Below are 21,726 nucleotides of genomic sequence, written 5' to 3'. Positions count from 1 at the left end.
CCCACTAAATACAGAATTCCAATTCTGTTATACAGGTTCGGCATCCCTAATCAGAATATCCAAAATCTTTCAGATTGTTCCAAAATCCAAAACCTTTTGATCACCATATGATGCTACAAGTGAAAAATTCCACAATTGACCTCACGCAATGGGTGACAGTCAAAACTTAGTCTCATGCACAAAATTATAAAATATTGTATAGAATTACCATTAGGTTATGTGTATTTTGTGTTTATGAAACATAAATTACTTTCATGTTTAGACTTGGGTCTCATTTCCAAGATATCTCATTATGTACATGCAGATATTCCAATCTGAAAAAAACCCTGAAATCTGAAACACTCTGGTCCCAAGCAATTTGGATAAGGGATACTCAAAATATGTAACAATCATCTCTACTAAAAGAATAGCTGATTTAAAAGTGCAATTAATTTGAATCATATATGAGGACCAGCTATTGCCATGTTTCCCTCCGTACTATATTGGTACAATGAAGATAAAATATCATACAACAGATATCTGTCCCCAACAAGTGGTCCTGCATTCCAAGGCATCTTTTGTATTCTGAATGTCGGCACTGGTAAACTCATTCCCTATACTTTCCACTTTGATAGATTATACTGGCATATCCTGGGAAAATCTCACATCCCTTTTAGCTGAACGCTCCCACCAGCATACCACAGGTATTTCAGGTTAGAAAATTAGTGGGTATGGGGACAAGTAATTATAGAAGGAAAAAACTATAATCAGATCCTGGTATGCAGATTGTTTTTTTTTTTTTAGCTTGCAAATTCCCTCTTTCCGGTGTTTCAACTTTCAAAGGTTTATGGTAGTTTACAGGCAATCCTCTTATAAGTGTACAAATTGTAATGATTATAGGAACAAGTTGTAATTGTTTCTAGCAAGTTTTTAAGAGTCTTTGATGTTATGATTAGTGTTTTATATGTTAATATATTGATAGGGGTGCTTATTTGCTTGTTCCCTTGTATGCTTTTATGGTTTCTAGGTTCAATGTGCAAATACATCTTTGATCTCGGTAGGTCTATTTGGTTTAAAAAGAAAGCCAAGGGAAATTAAACATGAGAAGCACAAAGTTTTGCAATATTTATGAAGAAGTGAGATTAGGGATTTCACTGTAAGAGTACAGAGCTAGGACCAAGACTCGAACGTGGAGAAAAGTGCCCCAAAACTACACCACACGTGAGGAGGGTCCCGTACTATGGACAGCCAGCCCCACGACGTGCCATCATGGAGCTGCGGCTCCTTTGTAGCCAGGGCGCAGCTACATGACGCAGTCTGGGTTGATGTCACACTGAGCAAATCAAAGGCAATGCCCTGCAAGTCATCAGCTTCCGCTTTAGAGTTTGCCTCCTGCCCTTCAGAAATCACCAGGGGGAAGATTTCTGTCTTTGCAAAGGTTTCATTTCCAGCTATCCTCTCATCACACACGACTTCCGGAAACTAGCTGGAATGTAGCGCCTCTTGGACCATGCACCTTGACACAAATTGCTAAACTTTACAAGGATTTCACTTTTTGATAATGTCTAAAAGGAGAATTTGGAGTTCTAAAAGGAGAATTTGGAGTTTCGTCAAACCTGGCTATCAACGATACTAACAGCAAGAGAAAGATACTAGTTAAGCCACTCAAATACAGAGTTAGGTAAATGTATAAGGCACTAAGTAATTAATAGTATGACACTTTTTGTTTTATGTTGCACAGAAAAACAAAAAAGGTGGCTTTACTGAAAATACACATTAGAGGAACTCAAATGGGAAAACAGGACGAGAGAGGATCAAATTATACTTTGTACTTCCGTTCCAGCTCTTCAGGTGCTGTTTTGCAATGCTCAGGTTTTAATACTTCCAAAGAGAGGGGGAAACAATCTTGCATTTACCTTTGCTGTACACAATGCAGTTGTTTTTGTTGTCTTCCACTCCTTGCCAAGTCACATCCAGCAACCACTTGGGACCAGCAGTCAGCACCATTGGGACCTGAGCCTTTGTCTTCTGTAGAAAGAATGATAACAAACAGATGCCATTTGCTTCCGTTGATTAAAAACTTGAATAATAACTGTACTAATCATTTTATTTTTACAAACAACTAAATCTCCCAAACCATAATCCAAGTCCTTATTCCCCTGTCTCATGATATCTTTTTAAGACGACAGAAGCTGTAAAGCTTTACTGCTTTCACTAATCTGAATGGTAGAAATATTATCAAGGATTTTTTTTTTTTTTTTTTCCTAAATGATACTGAATCAGATCTCCAAGATTAGACAGATCTCTTGTGGCTCTGAATTATAAAGAGAATGCAGATGACTTTCATTGCAAAGAGCAGAGTGTTTAGAAGTGAACTTTAGACACATTGTACTTTACTATCAACAGGATCTCACTATTTCCTGAAACAGACAGGAAAGAATTTAAAGAATCAGGATCCATTTCAAAGCTCTGTCCTGAGCAACATTTATATTAGAGTAAGAACTTACTCTGAATGAATAATGACATCTACCCAACCCCCTAAGTGTGGATATGTAGTCTCACTGTAACTGAAATAATAATAATGCTAATAATGCACCACCATACATTGTCTCCAGAAAGACTGTAAAAGAGGAATCGTGAATAAATTCAAATGCAGAGCAACTAAAGCATGACATCCCTTGCTCTGAGAACCCCAGAAGCACAGAGACAAGTGCTATAATTCTAACAAAGTATTTTCAGTGTACATGTTAAATAGAAGGCTCAAAATAGTCACAATTTTTGGCTGTTTGGCATCCAAATTATTTATCTGTAAACCTCCGTGGATAAATTTACATGGCTGGAAATAAACTGGGGAGGAAATAAGTATGTCTCAGCAAGACTGTGTTTCCCGATGAGTCACGGTGAACCGGCATTCACTTTTATCATTCTCCAGTCCATGTTCTGTATGTCAAACACCATGAAACCACAACTCAGAGTACAATACAAGGGTCTCAAGGTAATTTTTGAACTGAATTTTCACCTAGATATGATCCTGCCAAAGAGATCTCAGTCCATTCTGGGATTTTTCCACATGATACATACTATCACAAATTTCCCAAATTGGTCTTAACAAGTATTCACTTGAGGAGTTCCACGTAATCTGGTGATTTCAAATCTTTCAGGAATCTGGAAAACCCATTTCACCTGCCTCATGACAACAACGATAGCACAAAAAACACTGATCCATTGTTAATTGCAAAGCCATACTGAAAACTATGCATAAAATGAATGCTGACCCATTTCTTAAAATATCAATTATATTATAAATGTAAAAACTACCATAAAATATAGTATTTAATGGAAAAATCAAACATGATGGATTTAAAAAGAAGTCTGAAAAAAACTACTTCAAATATTAAAACAAAGAGTATAAACTATAACTAAATCAAGTATAATAAATTCTAGTACCTTGATCTTTAATATTTATATTTTGATTCATTGTAGAGTCTTAATTTTTCAAATATGTATCTTAATAGTTGGCAAAGATAACCACAAAGAAGTTCTCTAAAAGCTTTGTGAAAAAGATGTAATTTTATATTCTATGTATATTTTAACTATATAGACAAAAATGTTATCAAGTTATCCCTATTGCTATCAGTCTGAGAAACCATTATTTTGTATTTCGATTTTCAAAATAGGATTAGAGGAGAAACAAACTTGTTCTATACGAAATGATAGTGATCCAAATCCAATTAAATATTAGGTCTTAATGACACATATTTTGCTCTTCTTTTACTATCAGACTGACAGATAAATCCACAGATCAGGATCTGGTGGTCGGGCGTGGTGGCTCACTCCTATAAACCCAGCACTTTGGGAGGCCGAAGTGGATGAATCACTTGAGGCCAGGAGTTTGAAAGCAGACTGGCCACCATGGTGAAATCCGGTCTCTACTAAAAATACACAAATTAGCCATGTGTGATGGTGCACGCCCGTAATCCCAGCTACTTGGGATGCTGAGGTAGGAGAATTGCTTGAACCCAGGAGGTGGAGGTTGCAGTGAGCCAAGATCATGCTACTGTACTCCAGCCTGGGTGATAGGGCTAGACTTGTCTCAAACAAAACAAAACAAAACTAAACAAAACTAAACTAAACCCCAAAGGATCTGCAGTTCTCCAGGCCCAGGCAGAACAAGTCAGAGGAGGGAGTCCACAATTTCAGGAAGCCTATGCAGGGGCACTCAGTGACTTATTTGTAACATCACTCTTTCCCGATTTTAAATAATAGATTTCAAACAGGCACCTGGCCTACTTTTCCCAGATTATCTTATTTCATGAAAAATAATTACTTTAAATTATTTCATCACCTTGTTTCATAGTTCTTAGAATCCTATGAATTTTGACACAGTAAATTAGCTTTTATAATAATTTCATAGATACTATAAAAAATAGATAGTGATCACTTACATTCTTTAGAGAATCTTTTAGTATAAAGTAAATCAACTGATTTTCCAAAACCATAATCTTCCATTCATTTCACAAATAAGCAAACTCAATCCTGTGCCCTGTGCTAGGAATGTAAGTAAGTCTTTTTTGGTGAAGGATACAGATACATTAAAAATGTTTAAAGTAATGTGAAAAGTACCATGGTAGGAAGTGCTAAGACATGTGTCAATTGTTTTGGGGTCAATGAAGGAAAGAGAAAAACTCCCATCCTTTGGAGTCTGGGGACACATCATAGAAGAGGCAACATTCGGGCAGGATTTTAAAGGATAAACAGGAAGAATGTGCAGTTGCTGGAAACAGTGTGGGCAAAGGCTGAACAGTCTATAAGAAAGTCAAGTGTGCAGGAAATGGGAGTTCTGGGACTCTGGTTAAAGTTCTTATGAAGTCTTTAGCACTCTTTTTGTTACGTAGAAAGCACTAGAAAAGTATTATCTATCATAATCATCATTAATATTATTGTTATTGATAAATGGAAAGAACATAATAGCATATGTATCTGGCAGGGCAGGTTATAAACAGATTTTAAAAGACCTTGATGCATTAGGCAAAACTTTGGTAAACTTTACTTTGTGCTTAATTCTGTAAGCAGAAGGAAGCCAATAAAGATTTTTTAGGGAGATGGAATAAGAGTACTACTGTTTAGGCTACTTGTGCAAGGATTTTGTTAGGCATTTCCCTTACTTACCTAGCCCTCATGTATATTTTTAGATAAGAAAATTGCAACTGAAAAATTAAATAATATCCTTTAGGTCAAATTGTTGGTAGGTGGCAGAGGGCAGAGCCAATATTTATATTTAGCTTTGTTTCCAAATATTACCACCCCTAGTGGTTTTTCTGGAACTGAAAGGTTTTCCAGGAAGCTGTATTTTCAATGCCTTGGGCAATTTAGGATGAGTTTTTCACCTTCCCCCCCCCCCCCCCCACCACTACTACTACTAAAACAATATTAGTGGTTTACGTGTTGGCTATTGAGGTAAGCATTTCACTTGAATGGTCTTTTTTGATTTTTACAACTCCAGAAGTTAGGTACTAACATTTTCTCCATTTTCTACATAAGCAAATTAAGGATTAGAGGAACTGATATTGTGAGTAAAATATAAAAGTAATCAATTAATATATTTCCTAATGGTAAGTTAGGCATTATATCTTTTAAAACTCTGGCAAACGTTTATTTTGCCTGGGTACAAGTAGCATTGGATTTATTAAAAAATTGATAAAATAATTTATTTTAGACCAAATCAATAAAGCAGAAGAAAAAAATGGAGCAAAGACTTGCTGAAAGTTGTACCCAAGCTGTAAAGTAAATAATAAGTAGATAAAAAATCTCAAGGGACCAGTTATTACAGTTTTGAGGAGGTAAGTCAATTTCTTTCTGAAGAAGTCAACTTTTGCAGAGATTGACTGACTTCAAAGAAGATTACCAAGTGTGAGAAGGAAGGAGTTAGCCAGGATTATATGAAATCTACACTCCAGAAAAATCCATGAATAGAAAATAACAATAATATCCACATTGATCATTAGGTTCACTTCCTGTGTCTCCAACATAAGAATTCATAAAATTCTAGAACACTAAGAGCTAGAAGCTACTTTAAAGTTCACTGAGTTTAATTCTCAGATATCACAAACAAGGAAAGTCAGGCCAAAATTTTTATCTCATACTCTACAATGGGTACAACTGGCACAACATTTTGGGAAAAGAGAACAGACATAAAAGGTGTGGTAGACAGGAAAATGGCCTACCAAAGATGGCTATGCCCTAATCCCCTGGAACCTGCGAATATGCTACCTTACTTGGCAAAAGGGATTTCAGAGAGGTGATTAAGTTTTTGTACCGTGAGATGGTGAGATTATCCTAGATTATCCAGATGGGCCCGGTCTAATCACATAAATCCTTACAAGTAGAAGTGAAAGGCAAGAGTAAATCCAAGAGATTCAACAAGAAAAAAATGCCGTCTGCTTTTGCTACCTTTAAAGATGGGGGACTGAGAGCAGAAACTAAATAATGTAGTGGTGTCTAAAAACTGGGAATGACCTCCAGTTTACAGGAAGCAAGAAACAAGAACTTCAGCTCTACAACATCAAGGTACCAAATGTTGCCAACAATCTGAATGAATGAGCATGAAATGGATTCTCTCCTAGAACCTCCAGAAAGGAATGCATGAGGAAGGCTGACACCTTGATTTTAGTCTGGTGAAGTCTGTACTCATATTTCTGATCTACAGAATATGAGATAATAAATATCTGTTGTTTGAAGCCCCCAGGTCTATGGTAGTGTGTTTCAGCAGCAATAGAAAGCTAACACAAAAGATATCCAGATTTATTGATTACAGTTAAAACAAAAATAACTAATTTTCTTATCAAATGTGCTCAAAAGTGTGAAATAGCTTCCCCTTAGTTGAAATAACACCAAATATACCTTGTTATTCCACAATCATTGATCATTTATTTATAAGTCATTATGAAGCAGGATATTTCCCTGACCCCTTCACAGGACTTGTGACAGCGGTGCCTCATTTACTCAGCCTGATGCTCTCAATTCCTCGCGGGAGAGAGCACAGGAGCCAACAAGTACGGAAACTGGAGTGAACAAGCACTGGAACCAGCCAGCCGCTTCAGTGCCAATGGGACCAAACTCCATTCACTCAGACCCGCTGTGTTCCACCTCTTGCAGGAGGGAGTGCGCAGGTGAGTGGGTGCGGGAAGCAGCCAGACACTTTAGTGCTGGCAGGAGTGAACTCCATGGAGGCCCCATAGCAGCATACAGGCAGGGGTGACTGTGACTCCCAAAGCCCCAGAGGGCTTGTTACAGTGCTATTTTAGCTCTGCCGTCCGTGGTCAGCTTAACTGTTAACAGCTCAGTGGGTCCTTTGCCTTTTCATGTGAGATGGCTAGTCTCCAGCAGCCAGGGCAAAGGGCCAGTGTGACAGCCTTTTGTATCCTCACTCGTGGCTCCTAAGCTCTTGTCTAGTGTCTGGGGAAAATGGGGTTGCATTAACAAAGTGAAAGATAGGAAATGTGCGAGATTTTATTGTCTATGAAAGTAGATCTCAGTGGGAAGGGGAGCTGAAAAGGGGACGGGGTGGGTAGGTAATCTTCCCCTGAAGTCCGACCATCTCTGGCCAGATTCTTCTCCAAAGTTGCACCATCAAACCATCTCTCTGAAGTCAAGCTGCTTCTCTCCAACGTCCAGCCATAGTCCTGTCTACCAGCTGAGGATTTTTATAGGCACAGGATGGGACGGTGTAGGTGGTTTAGGAAAAGACAACATTTGAGTGGGAAAACAGGGATAGAAGTTCTCACTTTGGGCCACGGTTTCAGGATTTTTGGCTTGAGGGTGGCATTTTTGCCAGGGACCCACCCTTTTCTGCCTAGAATTTCTCTGCCTCCTGTCCCCATCAATTAGAGATACTGTGTTCTTGCTTTAAAATACAAGCAAATACACAATGGTGACTGTAATAATTCCTGCTTATATAATCAGTTATGTCATATCCTGAAGCATCATTGACTTTACAGTTGAAGTATAACAAAAGGACATTATTGTTTTTGGAGTCACATTATCTAGGTTTGAATCCTAACACATGCCACTGGTAGCATCTATGACTAGAAAACCACTTAAGTGTTCTGAACTTCAGAATGGACATCAGCACAGTGGGGCTAATTTTCATTTCAGAGGCTTTTGAGAAGTAACTAGCAACGAGCCTAGTACTCTACAGACGCACATCAAACTTTTGCTGGATAGCTACATTAAAAAATGAAATAAAACACACAAAAAAGCATTTACTGAATCCCCACCATTTCTCAGGCTCCGGTCATATTTGTAGTGATTAGCATAGATGTCTAGACAAAAACTCTTTATTATCTAATTGAAAGGTTGTGATAGTCATTATGGCTACTGATCAGTTAGTTCCAACTCTTCACTTTCCAGATCTCTTTTAAAGTTGGATCTGGCCACGTGACTTTGCTTGACCAATGAAATTGAAGAAGTGGCTTGTGTCACTCCTACACAAAACCCGTGAGATCCAATGGCCAATTCACCATTATGCCTTGCTTTTGCTGAAACAATCATGGAAACAAAGAGGTGGACTGGCAACTGCAGTGGTCAGGGAGTATGAGAAAGAAATGAACTTTTTCATGTACAAAGCTGTTGTAGTATTAGGATTGCTTACAACCTCAGCAAAACCTAGCTTATTTTCACTTATACAAAATTTTTCTCCATTTTTTTCCATTTTGAAATATTGAATTTTTATAGGTTCAACTTTGTATTTTGTCTGTATCTAGACAGTCTCTTTCAGTAATAAATCAATTCAAGGTACATAACAATAGCCTTGAATTTCACTTAAACTGGAATGTCTTCTTTTTTTAAAAAAAAGAAATCTTGTGCACTTCTGAGGCTCCACATTGTACATTTTAAAATTCTGCACTCCTGGACACGGTTTGAACCCAGAGTTTCACGTTTAGACAGCCCACAACTAGACAAACTTGACAAGGACAAAATGGGTCAAAAGTGTCATTTCTTAGGAATAATTAAAATCATCTAATGTGGATGAGAGAGGTCAGACTAGCATCCACTTCTCACTAACCTTTAGAGTTACTGGACCGACAAAGGAGGAAGCCTTCAATAAATGTTTATAGTCAAGCCAAAAGGTTAATGGAGATAAAAGTAGACAGCCCAAAGGTAAATAATAGAGGACTAACCCAAGAAACTGGTGACATAATGTTGTCCCAGGGATTCCAAATTTTGCTAGAAAAGAAAGATACTGAGGATTTCCAAAAGGAGGGTTAGAAAGAAATGAAAGTCATAGGAAAATCTTTCCATGAGATGAGCTTATTTTTATATTACATCCCTTTAACAGAAGTAGAAGTGTTATTTGATTTAAAAAATTGGCCTCCATTGACTTTAGTTTAGGAAATACAACAAAAATACCATTAGAGAATCTCATGCCAATGCCATGAGATATAGTTTGATGCTGTTAAAAATGCCCTCGGTGTGTGGCTTCCTTAACTGGGTAACAGATCAAAAGCGCTGAGGCCTGTTTGGCTAAATACTGCTCTTTTAACAATTCATAGCTGTTTATATTCTCTCAGCTATAAAGCATATTTGACAACAGGCCTAGAGGATTTTTAAAATTACTATAGACATTACATTTATATTGTGAGAACCAGAAATATGCACACACACACACACGCACACACATTCTCTTGCCCTTAGGAACTGTACACTACCACCACTGCCAACCTCCCCTAACTGAATTATTCCCTACATTTAAATGAAAAAAGTGGTGCTGTATGTGATTTGACCTTGTACAACCACACAAAATTTTACACAGTAAAAGTTTCAGTTAATGTATCCAAGCAGTTCTCCATACTGGAACTCAATTCAAATTCAATCTGACAGTCAGGAAAATATTATATCACACTCCTTTTAACTATGTGAAATCTCTAGAGACAGTGAATTGAATTTGAAAATTTCCCTCACCAACAGCTATGGGGGCATAACAATTACAAATCTTGGACTACTTAGACTGGGGAAAAATATGCCCGGGAATAATTCAAGACCTTATACAATTGAATTTTCAGTAATCCTGGGCATGGACTACAGTATCAACATTATTTATTTGACTGGAACTATACAACTTTTAGTATGCTAATTTCCACCCAACAAAATAGTGCTTTTTAGTATTTGCCATTTAATAAGTTAAACTTTTGAAAGTTAAACCAAGTGAAAGTTTGCACTTGATGCTATTTAGGCAAAAGGCCTTTCTTTCTTTCTTCTTCTTCTTTTTTTTTTTTTGAGAATAGAGTGTCATTTTAAACTACATAAACAAAATCATTTCATTCCATGTGATCCTGTAGGGTCAACATTATTGATGTGATATAAAAACAGGTTCTCAGGCTGGGCATGTAATCCCAGAACTTTGGGAGACTGAGGCTGGTGAATCACCTGAGGTCAGGAGTTCGAGACCACACTGGCCAACATGGTGAAACCCCATCTCTACTAAAATTACAAAAAACATTAGCCAGGTGTGGTGGCAGGCACCTGTAATCCCAGCTACTTGGGAGGCTGAGGCAGGAGAATTGCTTGAACCTGGGAGGCAGAGGTTGCAGTGAGCCGAGACTGCACCATTGCACTCCAGCCTGGGTAACAAGAGTGAAAGTTCTACTAATAAAAAAAAAGAAAAAATAGGTTCTCACAGATAACACCTGAATATTCCCCATGACTAATTAATGTTAAGTACTCAAACACAGCCAGGCATATCACTTGCCTCAATTAAAATCTTGTGATTCTATTGAAAAATGGAGTAAAATGACCACTGAATTAAATTGGGATGTCCCTTAAGTGAGAGTTGCAACGTGTGCATGTGTGTATACGTGTTTCTATATACAGAGATTTCAACAAGTAACTTAGAAAACTTCCAAACGCATATATATTTTTAAAAGCTATCTTATTTGTGTTTATTGTTTGAGAAATAAGAAAACTCAACTTCTTAAAACATTATCAAAGTTGCATTGCTTGAAAAAAAATTATATGCTATACCTACTTTCGAAACTGAAGCTCAACATATTAAGAATACTCCTAAATTAGAAAATATGTGAAAAGGACAAATGGGAAAGACATTAGCAACATCCTATAACAAGAACCACTACACTATATAATTAGGCACAGAATAGATTTATGAATGGAGATTCCAGGAACATTTCATTAGATTAGAGTTTTCTTGGAGCACAGTTCTACAAAATATCCTGTAAGAACAGCATGAGAGTGAAATTCCAGAGAACTTCTGCTAACAAATGTCTTCGAGTAGAATGTGGTATGTGGGATCTCAAATATGATAAGAGACTTTTCAAAAACAAAATGAGTGTGAAATAAAATGATAGAATTCTTGGCTATTATGTCCATACTCCTTATGTCAGACAGTTTTATCTCTATGAACCAAAAATTTAAATAATCATTATCTCTGAGGTATATTTGCTTTTAGTTCTCAAATTGTTGGAACATATTATCTTAACATGAGTCACTGCTTGAATATAGGAATCTCAGCATAAGAAGTAATGATCCTGTTAGAAGAGAAAATACAAATAGTTCTACAGATATGGGCTATTAAAAACAATCTGTTTGCTTCCAAATATCATTTCATGATATTTTAAAAAATAATATAAAATTATTTTTCAAGATTACTCACTCTAAATATATAGACATTTCATTTTCAAATGGGAAGAATCTCTAGATGAATATAAACATCTAAGCTATTCAGATATTTATTATACTTTCATTTTCCAGAAAGAATAGACTCATTTCTCTTTCCCTTTTGCCAACTTCACTCCCACAGCCTCATCTGTTCCCCACATACATTTGGCTCTGAAGAGGAACTACTCCCTCCAAACTGGCAATCATTAACTTCAACCTTTTATTTTACACAGCTCTGAAAGTCACAGGGTGTTTAAGGAGTGTTGTTTTGCTCCTGGCAGAATTTCTGGGCTTGCACCTAGTGCAATGTGCAAAAAGTGTGTCAGCGCTGAAACTCTGAGAAGAGAAAAGTAAATTGCTCTTGAGTGCCCCTTCTTACGTAAGGCTGTCACATAAACCTGTGGCAGGGTTCAGGGATCCGGAGAGCTGTGGTACCAGCTGTGTGACCTGGGGCCACTTAACCTCTGAAGGTCTCAGCTTCCTTTTCTGTTAAGATGATCTCATATGTACTACAGCTTGATAACGATATTATTATAAGACTTTTTACTGTAGAATTCCCATCAAATCTTGCTCAAATTCTGAGTGTGGAGAAGAAAATATATAGGAAAGCTCAACACATTGAGCTTATACTTACTTAAGGAAGCTTTACTATTGTATTGGCCAATCACTAAATAAAGCCATTTTAACTTACTACATTTTGATATTTTAACCCTTTTAGAGAAAGTGATGTGGTTAAAATAAAAACGCTAGCCTGAAGAATAAAAAGAGTATCTAATAGAGGTACATACAAACTCAACGTGAATGCCCTGTTTAAACCACTGTAAAAAAAAAAAAAAAAAATACAGTGGTCAATTCTGTTCATCAGTCTCCATCTGTATTTGAGAATTACCCCAAAAGTATTCTGTGGAAGAGAGAAAACACTACCCTGCACAAAGTCAGCTTCAGATACTAAGATGTGTCCACCTTTCACAAATGAATCCACTGAAATATGTAATGAATCTCTCAGTCACCATTCAGGCTGACTCCTTTTTATTACTGTTTCAGTCAATCTTCTGCCAAAAAAGAGGGCAATTCTGAATCCTGATATTAATATAGTAAATTTTAAAACCAAATATACAATTTTTCTTTTAATTATATGGTGTTTTCATGATGTGTATTCTTATATCCATCTATAGACATAAAGTATTAACTTGCTTATATTTTGAACGTAAAATATACCTGATATTACAATATTTGAAGTTGATGGAAGGAGTCTATGGAAAAACTAGAAGAATGGAAATAAGAAGGGGATCCCCCTCCAAAGGGAAAAAGTATGTGAAATTATTAAACTATATCATAGGTGCTGTGATGACTATAGTATCTTCTGGGAAGGCAGATTTTCTGAGACAAATTATTAAAAGTCAAGTTACTGAAAGTCAGATGCAAAAAAATAAAATCTTGGCAAACTAGTTGGCAAAAGTGTGGAAGTGTTGGAGTAGCTGAACAAAGCTTGTCTAATCTGTGAGACATTTTAGTAACAGAAATATTATAAATGTTTAAATTAAGTATCTAAAGTAAAACTTCTTCCATCAACTTCAAATATTGTAATATCAGGTATATTTTGAGTTCAAAATATAAGCAAGTGAATAGATGTTTATAGATGGGTATAAGAATGCACATTATGAAAAGAACATGCAGTTAAAAGAAACATTGTATATTTGGTTTTAAAATTTGCTATATTAATATCAGGATTCAGAACCATAGAGTCGTTTTCAGTTTTGTTTTGTTTTCTGTTATTTCACCAAATCAACAGATGCAGAAGGACTATACTAATTCTGCACTTTTACAGAGTAAAAGCCAAGTGTCCAAGTCACTTGCCTTCATTCCAGAGCCAGGCTGCCTCCTTGCTTTCCATGGAATTAACAATGAGAAAAGGACTCCAACCAAACGGATCCACTCAACATGCTCCCAACCCGAAGGACCTTTGTTCAGCATGTCTGTCAGTCTGGGGCAACTAATGGAGCATGCTAAGGAGTCAGAAGCAAATGAGATAAATCTTTATTAATAGTGCCCCTGGAAAATGTCTTAAATCTTGTTGTTGGTAGTTTTCTACAGGATGCTCTTTATGAAAGGCGAGGTCTCTGTGTTCATTGTAAACCTGAAATTTTATATTAAAATATTTAATTGCTTAATTGGGTAGATTTTGGAGAATATTCTCAGTCATAAGAGAAAATTACATTTCAGTCACTGCTTTCTCAATTCTCTATCCTATCATATTCTTTACAAAAAGAAATATGAATAAAAGCATCAATGTGTGTATTGGAAAGGATATGTAAATAATGTTAACATGACAACCTGAACAATTAAAAATTGTTGACTGGAAATACCAGTGAGTTAAATTGTACAATTAGTTGCATGTGTATTACACTGAAGTTTGGACCAAGTTGTTTTATTACTCCGAAGGTTTTTTTTTTTTTTTTTGCTAGATAAATAATATAACCTTATATATAAAGTCATTCCAATTAGTAATAACTAATAAGCATTACTTTTGGATTTCTCTATATTGTTTCTATTTTGAAAGTGTTATTTAGGTTTTTCTGCTTTTAAAATAATCATTTTACAGAGATGCCCTCTCACACCACTCCCATTCAACACAGTGTTGGAAGTTCTTGCCAGGGCAATCAGGCAGGAGAAAGAAATAAAGGGTATTCAATAAGGAAAAGAGAAAGTCAAATTGCCCCTGTTTGCAGATGACATGATTGCATATTTAGAAAACCGCCTTGTCTCAGCCCAAAATCTCCTTAACCTGATAAGCAACTTGAGCAAAGTCTCAGGATACAAAATCAATGTGCAAAAATCACAAGCATTCTTACACACCAATAACAGACAAACGGAGAGCCAAATCATGAGTGAACTCCCATTCATGATTGCTTCAAAGAGAATAAAATACCTAGGAACCCAACTTACAATGGATGGGAAGGACCTCTTCAAGGAGAACTACAAACCACTGCTCAATGAAGTAAGAGAGGACACAAACAAATGGAACAACATTCCATGCTCAAGGATAGGAAGAATCAATATTGTGAAAATGGCCATACTGCCCAAGGTAATTTATAGATTCAATGCCATCTCCATCAAGCTACCAATGACTTTCTTCACAGAATTGCAAAAAAAAATTACTTTAAAGTTCACATGGAACCAAAAAAAGAGCCCGCATTGCCAAGACAATCCTAAGCCAAAGAACAAAGCTGGTGGCATCACGCTACCTGACTTCAAATTATACTACAAGGCTACAGTAACCAAAACAGCATGGTACTAGTAGCAAAACAGATATATAGACCAATGGAACAGAACAGAGCCCTCAGAAATAATACCACACATCTACATTCATCTGATCTTTGACAAACCTGACAAAAATAAGTAATGGGGAAAGGATTCTCTATTTAATAAATGGTGCTGGGAAAACTGGCTAGCCATATGTAGAAAGCTGAAACTGGATCCCTTCCTTACACCTTATACAAAAATTAATTCAAGATGGATTAAAGACTTAAATGTAAGACCTAAAACCATAAAAACCCTAAAAGAAAACCTAGGCAATACCATTCAGGACATATACATGGGCAAGGACTTCATGAACAAAAGCAATGGCAACAAAAGCCAAAGTAGACAAATGGGATCTAATTAAACTAAAGAGCTTCTGCACAGCAAAAGAAACTACCATCAGAGTGAACAGGCAATCTACAAAATGGGAGAAAATTTTTGCAATCTACCCATCTGACAAAGCGTTAATATCCAGAATCTACAAATAACTGTAACAAATTTACAAGAAAAAAACAACCCCATCAAAAAGTGGGCAAAGGATATGAACAGATACTTCTCAAAAGAAGACATTTATGCAGCCAACAAAAATATGAAAAAAAGCTCATCATCACTGGCCATCAGAGAAATGCAAATCAAAACCATGATGAGATACCATCTCACACCAGTTAGAATGGCGATCATTAAAAAGTCAGAAAACAACAGATGCTGGAGAGGATGTGGAGAAACAGGAATGCTTTTACACTGTTGGTGGGACTGTAAACTAGTTCAACCATTGTGGAAGACGGTGTGGCGATTCCTCAAGGAACTAGAACTGGAAATAACATTTGACCCAGCCATCCCATTACTGGGTGTATACTCCAAGGATTATAAATCATGCTGCTACAAAGACACATACACACATATGTTTATTGCGGCACTATTCACAATAGCAAAGACATGGAGCCAACCCAAATGTCCATCAATGATAGACTGGATTAAGAAAATGTGGCACATATACAACATGGAATATTATGCAGCCATAAAAAAGGATGAGTTCACGTCCTTTGCAGGGACATGGATGCAGCTGGAAACCATCATTCTGAGCAAACTATTGCAAGGACAGAAAACCAAACACTGCATGTTCTACTCATAGGTGAGAACTGAACAATGAGAACACTTGGACACAGGTTGAGGAACATCACACACTGGGCCTATTGTGGGATGGGGGGAGGAGGGAGGAAGAGCATTAGAAGATATACCTAATGTAAATGATGAGTTAATGAGTGCAGCACACCAACATGGCACATGTACACCTATGTAACAAACCTGCAAGTTGTGCACATGTACCCTAGAACTTGAAGTATAATTTTAAAAAAATAAAATAATCATTTTATAATTTTAAAGAAATTAAGGATATTCATTATTTATTCAATAATATTTATAGGTTATCTACCATGTAGAATACTCAAGAATACAGAGATGAAATATGGGTTACATTTCTTCAAGATGTTCACAGTATATTGATAATAAAAACATCTAAATGGTATGCACATAGATTGTCAATATTAGTAATCAAGTTCATTATAAGTTTATGATTGGTACACGTGGAAAGTGCAACACATATTTGATGGTCCATGACCAAACAAAACAGAGTAATAGATCAGAAGTGGTTAACAGAAAGGATTTTCATGACAAATTGAACTACACTTTAATTTTACAGTTAGCAACACTGAGGACCTCTCCAATTTAAAATAAAAGTCTCCAAAATATGGCTTATAGTTTTTATAACTATGTTTAAAACCTAATCATAATGGTCTTTTACATACATATTTTGGTTTAATTCATGCACCTCTGCATCTATTAAACATCATTTTAATATATATTCATTTAATTTCTGACTGCTAAATGAAGTATACCTTAAAAATACATTGAAAATATATTTTGAGAAATATAACCAAGATGAATATGTATATATATCAGTTTAAGCATATATTCATTATCTTAGTGTTCCTTATTAATCAATAGTAAAAAGATGGTTTACACATTTGTATTTTGGGGGCCAGGCTGGTTGAGTTTACACTGCATCACCATCACTTACTAGCTGTATAGCCTTGGGCAAGTTACTTAACTACTCTCCATCTCAGTTGCATGTCTCCAAAATAAAATACAATAAATGCATTTATGTCATAGACTCACTTTGGTGATTAAATGAGTTAATGTGCTTAAGCAGTACTGGGTATGTTATTCTATATAAGCTAATGCTTTTGTTTCTAGTATTTCTAAAGAAATGTGTTTCCATAAAAGTACAGAACTCTCAGTAAAACAAGAACTTTGGCTAGCTAGAAAACACATTGCTCTCATATATGATCTATAGCATTTTATTAAGCCATAATGATGTACTAAAATTCTAGGTTCCACATTACTTTTTTAAATCAATTTTTACAACAATTCTATGAAAGAGATCATTATGCCCATTTTGGAAAGATGAAAACTGAGAGTCTAAAAAGTTAAACAACTTGTCTAAATTCACACTGCCAGAAACTGCCTTAGCCATGAGCTGCCTTCTATTTTTCTCTTAGCAAATCTATAAGAAACAGAATTCTTTCTATGGTGTTAACGCAATGAGAATCTCCTTAGGAACTGTGTTAAATATCAATTTTTCATGTCCGTGAAAACTAGCTTAAATGATCTTCCATGAGTCAGTGGTTAGCAGTTTCTGTTTTCCATTATGCATGATTCCTAGCTGCACTTTGTATAGGCTAATTACATGGTGCCTCATTAATAATCTTCAGGGTTTTTCGAGCTGTGAAATTTATAGCTTTTGTGGTGAATTATTTCTCACATTTGCACAGTTTGGGGTCTTGTAAGTCTAGTTGAGATACTAAATATCAATATCAGACATCAAGTAGGAATAAGGGGAAAAGACCGAACATAGTCTAGCTAGTGATTTTAAAATATTGAAAAGCAGCGAATACTTATTAATATTTTATTTTTATGACTGCAGGCATTTTTATACCTGTAGAGATGATTATAACATAGAATGGATTTTAAAAAGCCTACAAAAATGTTTCCAATCACAAGAAGAATTCAATATGACTTTCGGTTAAAATTCACTCAATTCATCACTGATTGCACAAGAACAAATGAAGAATGGTATTCTCTTGGTGCTTAACATCATGGTCAACAGACATAGTACAGCCTCACCATAATACAGCCTCACCACATTATACTCTGTGGTGAGGCATCAGCATGCAATCTGAGCAGGCGGTCAGGCCGGTCTTCATTCCTGCAGGTCTCTCCCACTCCTCAGAACCTCTGGATGCAACCACTTAGGGAACCTAATCTGCACTCAAATCTTGGCTCACTGGTGGAGGATTCTACACTTAAAAAATATATTTCAAGCTGGGTTTAATTAGTATGTTCCTCAGATTAGATTAGTGTCGCTCACAGGTAGACTGGATCAAAAGCTGACAGAGCAGTTTAACCTGCCAGGAGAAGTTCAAGTTAAAAGCGGGAAGACAAAAAGAAGCCTCAGTAAAGAGCCTAGGGTGGAAATAGTGCAGAGGTGAAGAAAAGGTAGCTATTCTGATTCAGTGGGTCTGCAACCAAATACTTCAAATATAATTTAAGTATTGTTTATGGCATACTCACAAAATGCTTCCAGAATGTGGTGAACATGACGATGAAAGGACGCAGAAAACACAATTAACACAGTGGCTAAGTTCTAGAGCCACGTTGCTTCAGTTTAAATCCAACATTTGCTACCCATTTATGGTGTGGATCTTTTCTTTTCTTTTCTTTTCTTTTGAGACAGAGTCTTGTTGCTCTGTCCCCCAGGCTGGAGTGCAGTGGCGTGATCTTGGCTTACTATCACCTCTGCCTCCCAGGTTCAAGAGATTTTCACGCCTCATGAGTAGCTGGGATTACAGACTTGCACCACCACACTCAGCTAATTTTTCTATTTTTAGTAGAGACGGGATTTCACCATGTTGGCCAGGCTGGTCTCGAACTCCTGGTCTTAGGTGATCCACCTGCCTCGGCCTCCCAAAGTGTTGGGATTACAGGTGTGAGTAACCACACCCAACCTATGGTGTGGATTTTAATCAAGTAGGTCAAATTCTCTGTACATTGGTTACCTTATTATTATTATTGTTATACCACATGAACCTGTCGCAAATATTAAATGACGCTTACAAATCACTTAGATTTATACCCAAAACATAATAAGTTCACATTTATAATTATTATGTGTACTGATTTGGGTAAATGAGACAAAATTTAAGAAATAATTAAATTTCTGTGAAAAGACCTATGCCTACTTATTATATCCAACTTCAACAGAATGATCAATGTGTCATAAATATAAATGTGTAAACAAATTATGACTTTGACCAATCTTTTTACCTTGTATCTAGTAAATAGATTGCTCCTGGGGAGAAAACTTTACCACCGCTAGCACAATGAAAAGATTTTAATGGCAACTAAATGGAAATTGAATAAAATCTTCCCTTGCATGATGAAAAGCTCTATCTATTGGTTATAACACACTACTATGTTTAAGTTACTCCAGATTTTTTACCTATTGTTTTCACTAGTACTTACCAAATCTAACAACTTGCTTGTAGGGCATTTGGGAATTCGTTTGAAAAGGCTCTGGTCTTTGAGTTTCTAATTATGCTACTTCCCTTCCTTGGACTCTAAATTGGGAATGCCTTATCTAGTATAAACATTTCAGAATATGCAAATTCTTCTTACACCATATGCTATAAAAAGCCTTAAATTTAAATACCATAATCTTAAGTACTTATTTAATTTTTTGTGTGTTGCCTCATTTGTCAACTAAAATGAAACCAAGCCAAAAACAAAGCAAAATCTCCCATGACTAAGAAGACCTTGCCGTTTTCCTTAAGTAGTTCCTATTTCATGCTAGTTATACGTATTTTCTAAAATGATCTGGAAATTCACTAAACTTAGGTTTGGTTCTAACTTTGTCAGTAAGTGGTTAGATTACCTTTGTCAAAAATGCATGAATTCCCTGAGCCAGTTTCCTCATTTTTAGAGGAAAAGACCAGGATTCCACAATGTCTAGGGTACCTTCTGGCCTAAGTTTTCATGTATTCTAAATAGATGAAACTCATGAAACAGACTTCTCCAGTGTTTCTCAGTCTTTTTAAATCTCTGCTTGCTTTCTTGATGTTAAAAATAAATTCATGGGCTTGAATATTTGGCAATTTGAATAAGCACAGTGACTATAAATATAAACGGCAAAAAGGTGCCCCACTCCCTAGAAGCAAAGAGTCCCTTCAGTAAATACACATACACCTATGCACATCCTTCGACCGGGCTTCTCCCTCATGAGATTTCAGAATCAAAACACTGTCGCTGTTCACATTAAAATGAATTTTCTCTAATTCAACTTTGCAGAAAAGTAAAACTACAAACTCAGAGTTTGCTCTGTCCTTGACATTCTTAGAGCAAAATGCTTTTACTGACTACCCTGTCTTCCATATCTTCTAAGACTGTGCACCCCAGATAAGGCAATAAGCTTGAGTGTATATTTCCATTATTGTGCTATTACTGACTAACCCAAGTTCTAGTTTCTAATAACCAAGACTATAAGAGGATTCTTCCTTTTTCATGTTATTAAATGAGACTTGTTACTGCCCTTCACAGTGCCATGGACAGTACCACTGCCACCATAAGCACTCAGTGAACACTTGGCAGATGTTGATGAGGGCATACCATGCAAGATACACGGACCAATTTCCTTTTTGGGCCAAATCGCACTATTCTACAGCACATGGAAGAAACTTTGATAGTTTTGCGCTAGACTAGTTTAAGCAACCCTAAAGTAAATTCAATGATAAGGCCAGTTGATAGCAAAATCTCAAGCATGAAAAATGACACTGTCTTCATTTTTTACGTATAATGTCAAGTATGGATTATAAATAAACTGGAGAATTTTCAAAACCCCTCTCATTTAATTGCTGTGAATAGACTAAACATATACAACAAAACCAAATTATCTTGTAGGTTTTCCTGTCTTAAAAGCAAAGATTTGGGGAGAAGGAGAAAGGGCAAAGAGTGAAACTAGTGATAAAAAGGAAGTGTCCAGCCTTGGGACTGGTGCATAGAGTCCTGCGTTCCAATAAGACTCGACAAACAGCTCTGATCAGAATCTAAGTGATGGGAAACAGCCTGTAGCTTCGAGATTAGCTGCTTCACACTATTTCTGAGTTAAGCCAGCACAAGTAACATCATGAATGCATAATTATAATTATGCATTAGAGTATGCATAATGATCTCAAAATTAGTAAACAGAGAAAAAGCATCAGAATTTCTCAGCTATTTTCAGGTTCCTGTTACAGAAGACAAAATATGACTAAGATTTTAGGGAGGGGTGCCTACTGAAACTTTTTTTGCATGAAATTTGCAAACTTGAAGAAATAACTGATGAATCAGTATTGATTTAAAAGTCTCTTTTAGGAAACTCCACATAAATGAGTCAAAGAAATATAACAGGGTATTTGAAAACATATGAAGCAAACACACAACCTGCTCATAATTAAAATACCTAAACCTCAAAAAAGAAATAATAATTAACATCTTGCACTTCTGTTATTGCCTAATAAAATAATGTGTATGCCTGGAATTGTTTGGAAAAAGATAATGATCTGTGATTGGCTAAAATAAAATGGGTAAAAGAACTAAGAGATGTGTTGAAGGTAATTAATGGCAAGTGGCAAATTTTTGTTGTTTTTGTTGTTGTTGCTACTGGATTCCAAAAATCTAACCATA

General features: G+C 36.2%; 1 protein-coding gene across 5 annotated transcripts in view; it reads right to left on the bottom strand.

Annotated features, from left to right (window-relative positions):
- Positions 1 to 21,726, bottom strand: part of ZFPM2 (zinc finger protein, FOG family member 2) — a 501,246-nt gene that overhangs the window by 182,356 nt on the left and 297,164 nt on the right. For all 5 annotated transcript variants that reach the window (XM_017962214.3, XM_017962215.3, XM_017962213.3 and 2 more), the window contains one exon: positions 1,896 to 2,007. In XM_017962214.3, the coding sequence (XP_017817703.1) occupies positions 1,896 to 2,007 (112 nt within the window). The remainder of the gene's footprint in view (positions 1 to 1,895; positions 2,008 to 21,726) is intronic.

The sequence above is a fragment of the Papio anubis genome, chromosome 8, assembly GCF_008728515.1.
Source record: "Papio anubis isolate 15944 chromosome 8, Panubis1.0, whole genome shotgun sequence".
Classification (NCBI taxonomy): domain Eukaryota; kingdom Metazoa; phylum Chordata; class Mammalia; order Primates; family Cercopithecidae; genus Papio; species Papio anubis.
The sequence above is the reverse complement of the archived record's forward strand: the minus strand, read 5'-3'. Positions and strand labels throughout refer to the sequence as shown.